Below are 14,704 nucleotides of genomic sequence, written 5' to 3'. Positions count from 1 at the left end.
CGGCTCTCGTCGCTCCAGGCCTCCAACATACCCGTGGGCAAAGAATCGCACGTGCCAAAGCGCTTATATTGAGGGCCTTGAGCTGAACTCTATGTAAACTTGACGTTGATGTGCGAAACCTGTCAATGAGCCTGGAAAACAGAAGAAAAACTTCCACCAAACTATTTATAGTGACTGCCTTCATCCTCAAGCAAAACATGTTCAAGTTTTTTTTCACTGCTCTCTTATATCAAAAGTTGAATAAGACCTAAAAGAATATGACCAATCAGAGTTAGTGGAGTCCCTGTGCTAACTCTGATGGAAGTTATGGAATTTTTTGCTGTTTATGTCCAGAGGAGTATTATATTAAAAATAGCTTTGTTCAATTATAAGTTTTAAGAAAAGATAAACTGGTCATCTCATTTACAGCTCTTTTAACGCATCCTGTCTAATCAGGTGTAATCATGTGAGTTTGGTGGTTTAGTTGAAAAAAAAATTGATGTCTGAGTTTCCACCAGCTCAGCACAAAAGGGCCACAGGCCAAAAGAAACGGTAAGCCTGGGGACAAGAATGACTGCGAAAGTGACAGAAAGAAGCATAAGATCACGTTCTATTGGCATTTTTCGTGAGTGACAGCTGACATGTGTTAGGAAAAAACTGAACAGAGTAGCGGAGGTGGTTAACTGTATTTTTTATGGCGAGGCATTGAAGTCTACAGGTTTTGGTAAGTACTGGTTGTATTCAAAAAATGATACAGTTTAACTTTTTTGCCACTGTCAGTGCCTTTACGTAGCTTACATACATCATTTGTGTTTGGAGCGTCAGTGTTCTATCATGCTATATTCAAGGTTATGATCTATGTCTTCGATAAAAACTGAGAGTTAATGTCTATCAAATAGAAAGACAATCACAAATAGCGAGGTCGAATTAAAAAATTATAAATACCATTTGGAATATTGAAATTTTTTGCGATCGACTGAATTGCATATCACCAGCGCTGGTAAATTGATTTCTGTAGCAATATATTTGGATCCGACCTCTTCAAAGTTTTTGTCACACGTAGTACTGTCGAGCTAATCTTGAGAAGGACGGAATAGAGTATTAAGGACGGATAAATGAAATTCGTATATTTTTTCGTTCTCCAGAATGAAGATAGTGGATGATTTCCCTCTTTTTTTCATGTATTTCGGTTTTTTATAACTAACTTATATAACTAATGATGGATTTGAGCATGCAAAAGTGAAACAATTTATTCTGTTTTACAGGGAACGTCAGCCTTAAGTGTTCATTTGTTTTGACCGCTTGAATTTTCATTACAAGATTGATCAAAGAACAAGTGAACCATCAGCCTTAGAAAGGTAAACCATCTCCGCGTTGTTCCACTGTTCAAGACTTTTTATTTTCTAGTGGATGTGATTTGCATGATCAAGATACTGAATAATTTACTAGATAAGGAAAACGGATGAAGTTAAGCGTGCGCGCGAGTTTCTCTCAGATGATCACTTAACTAAGAGTTACCCTTTTAAGTGTTAATCTGGATAAGACTTAGATAAAGTAACGAGTAGGTGACATTAGAGTTAGGATCTACATAGATCGACACTCTCTAAAAAATATACAACAATTGATAACATTTTGGGGAGGGGAGGGAGGGGGCATGAACCTGGACCATACTTATGAAGCGGGATCCTTGAAGCTAATCTCCTGAAAAGTCTCATCAGTCATCCCTGCTACTCTCGCATTTTTATTTCCGCTTCGCTTTGGCTATGAAACTAGCAAATTGAGAACACCACAATGCGCCATGAAAGCGATGCTGATGATAATTTGATGTATAGAAAACCTAAAAACTTGGGCCAACTTCGAGCAGGATTTTCATGTCAGAAAAATGTAAGTCGAATCATGAATAAATTTATCTACTTTTTTCCTAATTCATAAGTGGAAAATACAGAAAGCCGCTGAGCAATTTACCCCGAATATTAATTGTTCACTTTAAATTACTTGTGTTTCGGTTTTTAATTTTATAAACAATGATGCATTTGAGCATGCAAAAAGGAAAAAAAATTTTACTTGTTCAGTACAGAGATCGTCAGCCCTTACGTGTTCATTGCTTTTAAACAGTTGGATTTTCATCACGAGATCGATCACAGTTCAGTTAAATAGGGTATTTTCCAGTGTTTGGGTGTGAGGATCGACTCTTTACTGGTGAACTTTTCATTTTCTAATGAGTGTGATTTGCATCATTAATAACAAAGATACTATATAATTTACTATATAAGCTAAACAGATGAAGTTATTAGTGTGAGTTTCTGCCAAGACGATTATTTTAGTAAATGTTACCCTCGAAAGTTTTCATCTTGGCGGAAGGAAAAGAAAAGTTCAGCAGGTTACTCTGAGCTTCAAGTGCTTCGGTTTTGGTATTTGTATTTCAGTTTTGTTATTTGAACTTAGATAAACATTGATGGATATGAGCATGCAAATGAAACAATTTACTTTGTTTTACAGGAAACGTCAGCCCCTAGTGTTCATTGCGTTTTAACGGTTGGATGCATGTTCATCACAAGATCGATCACAGCACAATTGAAGTTTCTGTCTTTAAACGGTAGGGTATATATAAGTTATGACTGACTGAATGTTTTACAATCATAAAATGTGGGGCAGGAAATGCAACTTATTTACCCCTTGAGCCCCCCCCCTCCCCTCCCCTCCCCTCCCCTCCCCTCTCCCTCCCCCTCCCCCTCCCCCTCCCCCTCCCCCTCCCCCTCCCCCTCCCCCTCTTTGTAGAAACACACACAAAAAAAACACAAAATTGGATTTATTACATAAGTACACGAGGATTCCTGACGAAAAGAAATGGAAAGAGTCGAGGAAGAGTCCAATTAGATCTGTAACTACACATCGAGTGATTTACCAAAATTTGACACATACCGAAGTGGAAACTAAACAGGTTAGGATAAGGAACCCTATGTACCAAATGTTATAGGCTATATATGGAGTAACAAAAAAAACTTGGTTTCAACCATTAAATTCAGTTACCCCTACTTCATTCCAGCAAAAAGTTCTAACACGAATGGCGCAATCATTAAAAAAAATCAGATTTTTGTGAGATGAAGCAGGAAGTGCAATCACACTCATACTGGTTCCAGTCTCGTAAACGCTTCATTTCAATACAGGGTAGGACCTCCGTCGGGATGAGAAATCCAAGATTCCTGAAAAACTTCGCACCCATGAACCCCTGTACAGGAACTTTCGAGTGTCATATACTTGAGCTACATTTTTTTTCCAAACTTACAGTGATCAAAGCCATATGAAAGACACAGAAGAGGAATTTACCACGTTAGCTATCAAAATAGGTGTAACTGTCGCCATTTTCCTTCTCAACACTGGCTTGGCCTTGAAAGCCATTGACTTGTGCCAAGAAAGCTTGATTTTACTAAACAATGGTGATTCAAGCGCAACCAGTCCAGTTGCCAAGTCATTTGACGAACGCATCCGCACCACAGTGAAAAGGGCGTGGCTCACTCTATGCAGTTCACCAGGTATTGAAGAATACCTCAGGGAACTTTTACTTCACCCTGAAGAGGAAAAGAAATTTTATGAATTAGCAATAAATGTCATGAAAATGACCAAAAATAGACAAAAAGAAGCGGAATATTATAGAAGACTAGGAGTGCTTCTGTGTTTCTTAGGAGAATATAACAAAGGGAAAGAATATTTGGAGATAGCACTCGCTATCCAAATAAAAATTGACGACAGACATGGAGAGGCAACAAGCTACACGGACATGGGAATACTGTTCATGTCGCTTGGCAAATATGACAAGGCCCGCGAATACCTGGAGAAAGCTCTCGCTATCCAAATAGAAATTGGCGACAGACATGGAGAGGCAACAAGCTACACGAATCTCGGAGCGCTGTTCATATCGCTTAGCAAATACGACAAGGCCCGAGAATACCTAGAGAAAGCTCTCGCTATCCAAATAGAAATTGGCGACAGAAATAGAGAGGCAACAAGCTACTAGAGCCTCGCAAGAGTGTTCCTGTCGCTTGGCAAATACGACAAGGCCCGAGAATACCTGGAGAAAGCTCTCGCTATCCAAATAGAAATTAGCGACAGAAATGGAGAAGCAACAAGCTGCGCAAACCTCGGAGCACTGTTCACATCGTTTGGCAAATACGACAAGGCCCAAGAATACCTGGAGAAAGCTCTCGCTATCCCAATAGAAATTGGCGACAGACATGGAGAGGCAACAATCTATGGGAACCTCGAAACAGTATTCGGGTCGCTTGGCAAATACGACAAGGCTCGAGAATACCTGGAGAAAGCTCTCGCTATTCAAATAGAAATTGGCAACAGACATGGAGAGGCAACAAGCTACGGGAACCTCGGAACAGTTTTCATATCGCTTAGCAAATATGACAAGGCCCAAGAATGCCTGGAGAAAGCTCTCGCTATCCAAATAGAAATTGGCAACAGAAATGGAGAGGCAACAAACTACCAGAACCTCGGAACAGTGTTCCAGTCGCTTGGCAAATACGACAAGGCCCTAGAATACTCGGAGAAAGCTTTTGCTATCCAAATAGAAATTGGCGACAGAAATGGAGAGGCAACAAGCGACCATATCCTCGGAACAGTGTTTCACTCACTTGGCAAATTAGACAAGGCCCGAGAATACTTGGAGAAAGCTCTCGCTATCCAAATAGAAATTGGCAACAGAAATGGAGAGGCAACAAGCTACCACTGCCTCGGAGCAGTGTTCCAGTCACTTAGCAAATTCGCCAAGGCCCGAGAATGCTTGGCGAAAGCTCTTCCTATCCAAATAGAAATTGGCGACAGATGTGGGGAGGCAACAAACTACTCCAACCTTGGACCACTGTTCATATCGCTTAGCAAATACGACAAGGCCCGAGAATACCTGGAGAAAGCTCTTGCTATCCATATAGACATTGGCGACAGATATGGAGAGGCAACAAACTACCAGAACCTCGGAACAGTGTTTCAGTCGCTTGGCAAATACGACAAGGCCCGAGAATACTTGGAGAAAGCTCTCGCTATCCAAATAGAAATTGGCGACAGAAATGGAGAGGCAATAAGCTACTCGAACCTCGGAGCACTGTTCATATCGCTTGGCAAATACGACAAGTCCCGAGAATACCTGGAGAAAGCTCTCGCTATCCATATAGAAATTGGCGACAGACATGGAGAGGCAATAAGCTACTCGAACCTCGGAGCACTGTTTATATCGCTTAGCAAATACGACAAGGCCCGAGAATACCCGGAGAAAGCTCTCGCTATCCATATAGACATTGGCGACAGAAATGGAGAGGCAACAAGCTACCAGAACCTCGGAACAGTGTTTCAGTCGCTTGGCAAATACGACAAGGCCCGAGAATACTTGGAGAAAGCTCTCGCTATCCAAATAGAAATTGGCAACAGAAATAGAGAGGCAAAAAGCTACAATAACCTCGGACCACTGTTCATATCGCTCGGCAAATACGACAAGGCCCGAGAATACCTGGAGAAAGCTCTCGCTATCCATATAGAAATTGGCGACAGACATGGAGAGGCAACAAGCTACCGGAACCTCGGAAAAGTGTTCCAGTCACTTGGCAAATACAGCAAGTCCCGAGAATACTTGGAGAAAGCTCTCGCCATCCAAATAGAAATTGGCGACAAAAAAGGAGAGGCAACAAGCTACGTGAACCTCGGATCACTATTCATGTCGCTTGGCAATTATGACAAGGCCCGAGAATACCTGGAGAAAGCTCTACGTATTTACAGGAGAATTGGCGACAAAAAAGGAGAGGCAGACACTTTTGGAAACCTTGCTTTTTTGTTTCTGTCCCTCGGTAAATATTCAAAGGCTGACGATTTTTTGGAGAGAGCGATCGCAATTTGGAGGGAAATCGGTTACAGACAAGGACAAGCCCGACATTTCAGTTGCCTTGGGATAATTTCTCATAAGCGTGGTGAGTACGACAATGCTCTAGGATATTTCAAGAAAGCCCTTGAAATTCACATGGATATTGGCATGAAAGAAGGTGTTGTTGTCAGTTACGCACAGATAGCATCGTGTTTCCAATCGCTCGGTAAATATGACATGGCCGAGGAATACCTCAGGAAGGCTCTCTTACTAAGCAGGGATATGGGACTCAGCTTGCGTGAGTTTCAATGCCTTCTTGGTCTAACGGAGTTGAAGGTATCACAATTTGATCTTGAAGAGGCCTTTTCGTTTCTTTTTCAAACCATTGAAATGTTTGACGCTTTGCGAGGATCTCTTAAAGACAACGATCACTTAAAAACATCACTTTTGGAGGAGCACGGCACCTTTCCCTACAAGTTGCTCAGTCGTTTGCTTTCTTCCACGGCAAAGCCACACGGCGCCCTCTATGCCGAGGAGCTGAGACGGGCGAGGGGCTTAGCCGACTTGATGGCAGCTAGGTACTCTGTTGAAGAGCAGATCTCAGGTGATCCAAAATCATGGTATGGGATTCAAAATATTGTCGCAAAGGAAACTGACTGTGCATGCCTCTACATTTCTGTTGGAGAAAAGGATATGCGCTACTGGATTCTCAAAGCAACAGGAGCTGTTCTCTTTTCAGATGAGGAAGTGAGCCTGGAAAAAAACGTGGTGACCGGATTAGTCCCTGACTTGGATGAGTTTTTTACGGAAAGCTTTCGTGGCCTTGGCATTTTACCCCAACAGAATTGCGAAGATCGATCTCTAGATGACACTGAATCGGTGTCACTAGACCATGAAAATCACCCGCTCTGGCGCGATTGTGATGACAAAGGTATCAAGACAAATCTTCACTTGTGCTACAAGATAATCATCGCTCCTGTGGCCGCTTCACTGAATGAGCCCGAAGTTATCATTGTCCCTGATTCCTGTATGTACCAGGTACCATTTGCGGCTTTAACTGACGATGGAGGAAACTTTGTATCAGAGACATTTAGGTTACGCATCGTTCCCTCTTTGACGACTCTCAAGCATATTCAGGACAGTCCCCCACATTATCACAGTCAAACAGGTGCACTGATAGTGGGTGACCCTCGGGTTGGAGAGGTGATTTACAAGGGAAGACGCATGAATATAACACGATTGCCATGTGCAAGAAAGGAAGCAGAGATGATTGGAAGACTTCTTGGTGTGACACCTTTGATTGGAGATCGCGCGACAAAGCAAGCTGTACTTCAAGCAATACATTCAGTGAGTCTGATCCATTTAGCTGCTCATGGTGATGCTGAAAGAGGAGAGATTGTCCTTTCCCCAGAGTGTCCCGCTGACTATGTTCCACGAGAAGAAGCCTACCTCTTGACGATGGTGGACATTTCACGAATTAAGCTGCAAGCTAAACTGGTTGTGCTTAGCTGCTGTCACAGTGCACGTGGACAGATTAAAGCCGAGGGAGTTATTGGAATCGCTCGAGCGTTCTTAGGATCCGGTGCGAGCTCAGTGTTAGCGGCACGGTGGGCTTTAGATGACACAGCTACAGAGAAGTTCATGACTTGTTTCTACGAGCACTTGTTCCGCGGTGAAAGCGCCAGTGAATCTCTTCACGAGGCCAGGAAATGGATGAGAAACAATGGCTTTGTGGAAGTCTCTAAGTGGGCTTCTTTTATGCTGATTGGCGACAACGTGACATTTGATTTTGCTAATTGGCCTGTGTCTACTACAACCAAATAGCCATGAGTCATGTAAACCCGCTGTAACGAAATGTACTGGACGGAATAAAGTTAGAAACTGTTAATTGCCACCGTATAGATAGAGAAAACCATCTGAAAAGACGTCTGCGAGTTAAATTTGAGGCACTCAAGCAAAACTTTCCTGTAAAGAACGCGGCAGGGACAGGAAAATTCATAAAGTAGAGATGATGAACTTTTAGCAGTTACTGAACAAACGCAAGAGCATCAAGCCAAGCACATTGTAGCTAATTTTTTCGAAAGCGGTTGATACATTGAGCAAAGCAAATTTTAAGTAATATACTTAAAGTGATACGTATTGTAGCTTTAGCAAGTATGGAGTAATTGTTTTTATAAGAGGCTCTGTATCATATAAAATGTGCAGAGTTTTTTTCAAGGTTAAGCAGTATACTCGAACTTAATTGTCATGATTCTGTCAGGAAATCATATGTAATCTTAAGCAGGATGATAAAACGTTAGGGTTTGATTTTCAAAGGTTTTCAAAATCTTTTCGGTTTCATTTGTTCGTTTTTTTTTTTGCGAGAAATTATAAGTCGTCATATGTGATGTACTTTTAGAAAGTGATCTCCGTACGCAATGTATATATCAACTTTGGGGTAACGCTAATTTTTTTGAAATTAGCATTTTCTTATTTTTACTGACGATAAAGATTTTAATAGCTGGTCTTACGAGCAGTCTACAGGTGTCTAGTTTAGGATTCTAGATTGATTTTGATGATGGCCCTCAAGTTAAAAATACCTCTTCGAATTTATGGGTAAGGTCAAGTTTCTCTTAATTTTGTAGGAAAAAATCGAAAAAACAAGATTAGGAGTTAACAACATTGATCTGAGCACGGTTGCCATTACCATTTTCGTACAAACATTTATACCGGACCTCGTTAGATTTCAGGTATTGTATCTTGCAAAAACTTGTTACCTAGACCATATATTTTACTACAATAATTCAGATGTTCAGATTAACACTGTTGTGAGTAAAAAGGAGTTAATTCTTCGTTATTACGACATACCGAATGAGGGGCAGTTGCTTTTTTCTTCATCCAGATATATACTTCGATTCTGACACCGGTAGTCCATCTCTGATTGTTGGATTTGATATGTTGGACTTGCTTGAACGGAAATAGTAAAATACGCCTTCAAATTATGGCTGTCAGCGAATCCTGTGTTCTGATCGGCTACCAGAGCATGCTAGTCGCCGGATCGCTGACCAACATGAATTCATCTAAACTGCTGCTCACTTATTCTATTTCATGGCAGGTGAAGGCACAAAGTTACTAAGTGAAGGTGAAAGAAATGAAACATGATATGGAAGTTCTGTTAAGAGAGAATTGAACGTAGAGTCATATAAAGTGATATAATTACTCGGGGCTTTCAAAACGAAACGCCCGAGTTGAAATTCCAGCCTTTTTTTTTGCGTTCAGATGCAAATGACAGTCAAGTCCTCAACACACATGCGCGACGTTTTGACTCTGACGCATGCACGACGTTTTGACTGATGAGCACGTGGCATAGTGTTATGGCGTATAATGAGAAGTTTTTGCGGTGCAAAAAATCAGCATAGATACTGTGTATATTGCGCTCAAAACGCATACAAAATATACACACAGAGTTCGCGGTAGACCCACACCAAAAGATCTCGAGCGTTTTCGGAACGAGTCGATCCGCGAATGTTATTGTTATAGTACTGCATGAATTAGCTTCTGTATCACGTTACTTACTGTTATGCAGTTAGACGTCGTGGTCTTTCGGTCAGCCGCCATTAAAGTTGCTGAGTTGTGTTTACGCTCGGTGTCCTTACGATTATCATAACATGGTGTCACGTAGTGGGATTTAGACCAAATTGTCGAAGATTACCTCCTAGCTTCGAAGTATCCAATTCCAACGCTTCTTCCGTGATTGATAGGCTCACTGAATTCTATAGTTTGTGTTCGAGTTTGTGTTTAGATCGTTGCACTCTGTATCAGAAGTATCGTAACTGCTGTCAGTACTACTGCGAAAATTCCTTTGCTGTTGAATCTTTCCGTCCGTTTGCATCAAGCAAGGAGAAAATTGGAAATCGTTGCGCCACGAATGGAAGTTTTACGAGCTAGCAGCTGTCATGCACAGGAAAGCACAGGAAGTTCAAGTGGCTTCGTTGCTAAATTTGATCGGCAAAGAAGGAATGGACATGCACGAGACCCTTCGATGGAAAAATTCGTCGGACGCTCTAAAAATTGGCAAGGTTTTAGAAAAGTTGGAGGAGCGTTGTGTTCCTGTACTTAATGAAACCTACGAATGATATGTTTTCTTCAAACGTGAGCAATTGTCAAATGATTCGCTCGGTAGTTACATAACTGCATTGATGAAGCTCTCAGAATTATGTAGTTTTGGCGCGCTGCGTGAATCGTTCGTTCGCGGCCAGTTAATTCTTGGTGTAAAGGATGACAGAGTTCGTGAAAATTTTCTCGGTAAGCGTGACCTTAACGTGGATAAAGCCATCGCAACTATCAAGAAAAGTCAAGTTACTCACTCGCGAGCGACAGAGATCTCAGAAGAATTTTCAGCTAACGAAGATATAAATGCAGTGAGGCAAAAGCGGAAACCCAAACGCGGGAAAAGGCCAGATTGCAAACGTCCTAGCAAGCTGAAAGAGTGTTTGTTTTGTGGAGGCACACACGTACTGGAAAGGAAATTGTGCCCAGCTTCAGGTCAGAAATGTGAGAGGTGTGGCAAAGAAGGCCATTTTGCAGTCAAGTGTCGAAACAAGTCCAAAGATGCAAAAGTTCACATGGTCGAACAAGAAGTCTTCTACATCCATAGTATTAGAGGCAAAGATCAAGCTCTTGTTTCGCTCACTTTGAATGATTCAGCATCACTGACATTTCAAACTGACTTTAGTTCCTCTGCAAATATTCTGTCACTGCAGGATTACATCAGAGCAACGGAAATCACACTGGTTATGCACGATCACTCGAAGGAAAAGGCTCTTGGTTCTTGTGCCTGGTGTTGATACCCCTGTCAATAATGTAGTTGCAGCTCCAAAGATAGAGTGGGTAGTTTCTTAGGATGTCATAAAGGATGCTGTACTTAGTCCTTTTACCGATGTGTTTCAAGGCATTGGCTGTTTATCTGGGAAATCCAACATTCAGCGTAACAAGGATATGTTCTACTTGTAGTTCACCCCCCACCAAGAGTGCCTGTTCCTAAGAAGGAAGCATTGAACACAGAGTTTGACAAAATGGTTGCTGACTAGATAATTATTCCTGTTACTGAGCCAACTGACTGACTAAACAGTTCCCCAAGAAGGATGGATCAGTCCGCATTTGTTTGGATCCCAAAGATTTGAACACTGCCATTTATGGCTCTCACTACCCTTTACCGACAGTTGAAGATGTCACCTCTCGTCTCACCAATGCCGAGGTTTTTAGTGTTTTAGATGCCAAAAGTGGCTTTTGGCAGGTAAAAACTGTCTGAAACCTCCAGTTACTTTACCACAATTAACACCCCCTTTAGCCGTTTTCGTCAGCTGAGGATGCCATTCGGCATAAGTTCTGCACCTGAGAAGATGCATGCAACAATTGAGGGTCTCCACGGAGTGGAGGTGATCGTCGATGATTTCCTGGTTTGTGGATTTGAAGACAGTAGATGAAGTAGTGAAGGATCGTGATCAGAATTAAACCGCCTTCCTACAAAGATGCCGTGACTTGAATCTGACACTTAATTTTCAGAAGATTAAGCTTCGCCTATCACAAGGACCACTCGTGGACCACTTACTCACAGCAGATGGTGTTGTGACCGACCCAAACAAAGTTCGTGCTATGCCATATGTGACATGCCTACTCCGACAGATGTCAAATCCTTTAAGAGATTTCTTTGGATAGTTACTTACCTAGCGAAGTTCTTACCACACCTGTCTAGTGTCTGCGAACCGTTAAGGCGACTGAAGCTTAAGGATGCTGAACAGAGTTGGCTGCCCGTTCACGTTGAAGTTGTCCAAAGTATCAAGAATCTCGTTTGTGAAGCTCCAGTGGTGAAGTTTTATGATGTTAATCGGAAAGTCGCAGTTGAAAGTGACGCGTCTCTCAATGGATTTGGCGCCTCCTTACTCCAGGCGGGTTAGCCCGTTGCATTCGCCTCAAGAGCTCTAACTCCAACTGAAAGTTGCTACGTTCAGGTACAAAAGGAACTTCTCTCTGTTGTTTTTGCCTGTGAGAGGTTCGATTTCGTACATGCATGGTCGAGATGTGGTGCATGTTAAGACAGATCACCAGCCCCTTGAAGCGATCTTTACAAAGGATCTTGGCTCTGCTCCCAAGCGTCTCCAGAGGATGTTGTTGCGCTTACAGCGTTACAACCTTGACGTAAAGTACCAAAAAGGAAAGTTGATGGTTATGCCTGATCCCTTGTCCCAAGCCTATCTCGACGAACCTCCCGCACAGACCGAGTTTCGCAATGAGCTCAAGGAGATAACGCTTGTGGAGGATCTCCCCATTTCAGAAGCACGACTGAAGGAATTCAAGGAAGGGACCGCCTCGGATTACAACCTTCAGATCCTTATGTTCTAGAAGGTTGGCCTAGCACTCTGGATAAAGTTCTAGCTGTGGTCAACCATACTTCTAGTTTCAAGATGAAATCACAGCCCAAAACAGTTTGCTGTTTAAGAGTGAGCGCCTCATTGCACTTGCCAAGTTTAGAAAAGAAATGATGAAAACATCCATCTTGATATTGAGGGCTGCCTTCGACGAGTCAGAGAAGTGTTTTATAAGCCGTGCATGAATGCTGAGCTTAAAGATTTCATTCTCAAATGTGATATCTGTAGTTCGTACAAGCCAGCTCTGCCTCGAGAACCGCTAATGCCCCATGAAATCCCATCGAGGCCTTGGCAAAAGGTCGGTGCAGAGAAGTTGAAAATGCATTTTAGCCGCCATTGTATTCCGGAGATAGTTATTTCTGAAAATGGACCGCAATATACTTCTGCAGAGTTTGCAAAGTTTCCAAGTGACTGGCTCTTTCAACATATTACTACCTCTCCACGAAATCCGCGAAGTAACGGAAAGGTTAAGAGTGCTATGAAAATCTGGCAGCGCATGGAAAGTTTGACCCATATCTTGCCTCCTTGACCATTGTAACACGCCTACGGAATTTGGCTCATCCCCAGCGTAAAGGCTGTTCAGCCGGAGAATACGAAATTTGTTACCCCTGTCAAGTAAACAACTAGAGCCTAAATCAGTTCTCCCACCGGATGCAAGATAAGCTGATTAACTCTAAGCAAAAGCAGGCTTTCTACTGCAACCTAAAAGGTAAAGCACTACCTGAGTTTCAACCTGGACAAACTGTCAGGATGAAGAGGCCCAACGAATCTACGTGGACGGAAGCTGTTTGCAAGAAAATGACTGGCTCACGTTGCCATGTGGTTGTATCGGGTGGTCTAACCTACCGACGAAATCACCGACAGCTGCGAATGGTGCCACTATCTGATTCTCCGCCTGTTGCGAAATAAGCAGCTGAGCCTTTGCGATCACTGCCCCTGTTAGATTTCCACCCAGTTGCAAAAACAGTAACTGAGCCCTTACAATTAGTACTTCAAGCAGACCCCCCACCTATTGTGAAAGCTGCTGCTGAACACGTAGAACTTGCGCCCCTTCCTACTGTCACAAAGAGTGGTCGTATTTGTCAAACGACCAGCACATAAACATATATAAACAGTAGGGTGTATTGCTGTAGCAATCTATTGTAATAGTAATATGGGGGTTCAAAGTATTTTACTTTCATGCCAGAGATTTGTATGGTAGAGGACAGCTTGACAAGGTACACATGTTATTCTGGAAGTACCTTTCCTTGATAGTTTACTGCATTGTTTTCAGAGTATATTAGTTTAAGTGATGAATTAAGTGCTTTGACAACTCGTCTTTCATGTTACGTTTGTTAAAGTGGTCAGTTTTTATAAGACATTAATATGATGCAGAAAATAATTTGAACTTTGACAAAATACCGATTCCTTACAAATAAATTTCATGAAAACCACTCTATCAACTCCATAAAATTAATCGTTCATTTGCAAATAAGCTTCAGTAGAGACTCTTTGTTTTCTTTTGGTGATAAGAAAAATAGGAAGTTGGTTTTCTTGCATGGGTTAAGTGTCATCAACTTAGCATTTGGGGCTGTTTATAATTAAAAGCTATCTCAGCCTGGAATCTTTTGTTAACCAAGAAAAAGAAAACAGAAGAAGACAGCTTATTTGGCAAATGACTTACCCTGCTACAACCTCATAACCTGCCAAACAGAATTTAATAAAGTCAAACGAATGTGTACTAAACGAAAAAAATGGAAATAGTGTCTAGTAATAAGTATGGAAACAATGGCCAATAATATATATATGACACTACCTCCCCCCACCCCACCCCAGGAAAGGGTCTTCACACTACATAACAAATGCTCTTTTCAGCTCTCTGTTTACATATGTGAGAAACCTGCATCTCTAGCATACCAAGAAAGAAAACATTTACAGGATAAACCGATAATTGCATAAAAAAAAAATTACTAAGACAAATGCAGACATAGGAAACAAAGTTTCTTTCCAACAGAAAGCCCGAGTGAACGCAAATATATACAAGGAAAACAGGCCTCACAGGGTAGCACAATAATCAAGTATTTGCTTGCAAATCCAGCTTAATCTGTTGCTGCATTCTGAGCGCCATTGATGCCGCCTACCAACCTGTCATCTAAGATGTTTTTGTCCGAGAACTGGTCGTTACAGTCCGAATGCATCTGATTATTCACGAAGGTCGATCGTATAGCGGAATCGTCCAAGTGATCGTGTTATCAAAGCCATCACGAGAAAAACCGCTAACAACCGTCAACATGTACGTTGAGATTAATAAGTCATTAAGAAAAAAAAAAGAACTTATTTTGATACGTTAAATTACCCTTGAGGTAGAGCGACCATCCAATATGTCAGTCTTAAAAATCGCCAACGAGAGATGGCTGTTGGTGGTAAATACACAAGTTAACTTAACTTAATGCCTGGAACGTGATACACTCATCCTTAAACT

The 14,704-nt window shown here is 41.9% G+C and overlaps 1 protein-coding gene across 1 annotated transcript; it reads left to right on the top strand.

Annotated features, from left to right (window-relative positions):
- Positions 1 to 5,454: 5,454 nt before the first annotated feature.
- On the top strand, positions 5,455 to 8,670 carry LOC149046589 (tetratricopeptide repeat protein 28-like). The gene has a single exon (XM_089203362.1). It carries the CDS (start codon positions 5,693 to 5,695, stop codon positions 7,658 to 7,660), a length of 1,968 nt encoding a protein of 655 aa, XP_089059488.1. The 5' UTR covers positions 5,455 to 5,692; the 3' UTR covers positions 7,661 to 8,670.
- The last annotated feature ends 6,034 nt before the right edge of the window (positions 8,671 to 14,704 follow it).

This window comes from Pocillopora damicornis, chromosome 4, assembly GCF_964200805.1.
Source record: "Pocillopora damicornis chromosome 4, jaPocDami1.2, whole genome shotgun sequence".
In the NCBI taxonomy this organism is placed as follows: Eukaryota; Metazoa; Cnidaria; class Anthozoa; order Scleractinia; family Pocilloporidae; genus Pocillopora; species Pocillopora damicornis.
Note: the sequence above shows the minus strand (reverse complement) of the source record. Positions and strands in the feature narration are given on the sequence as shown.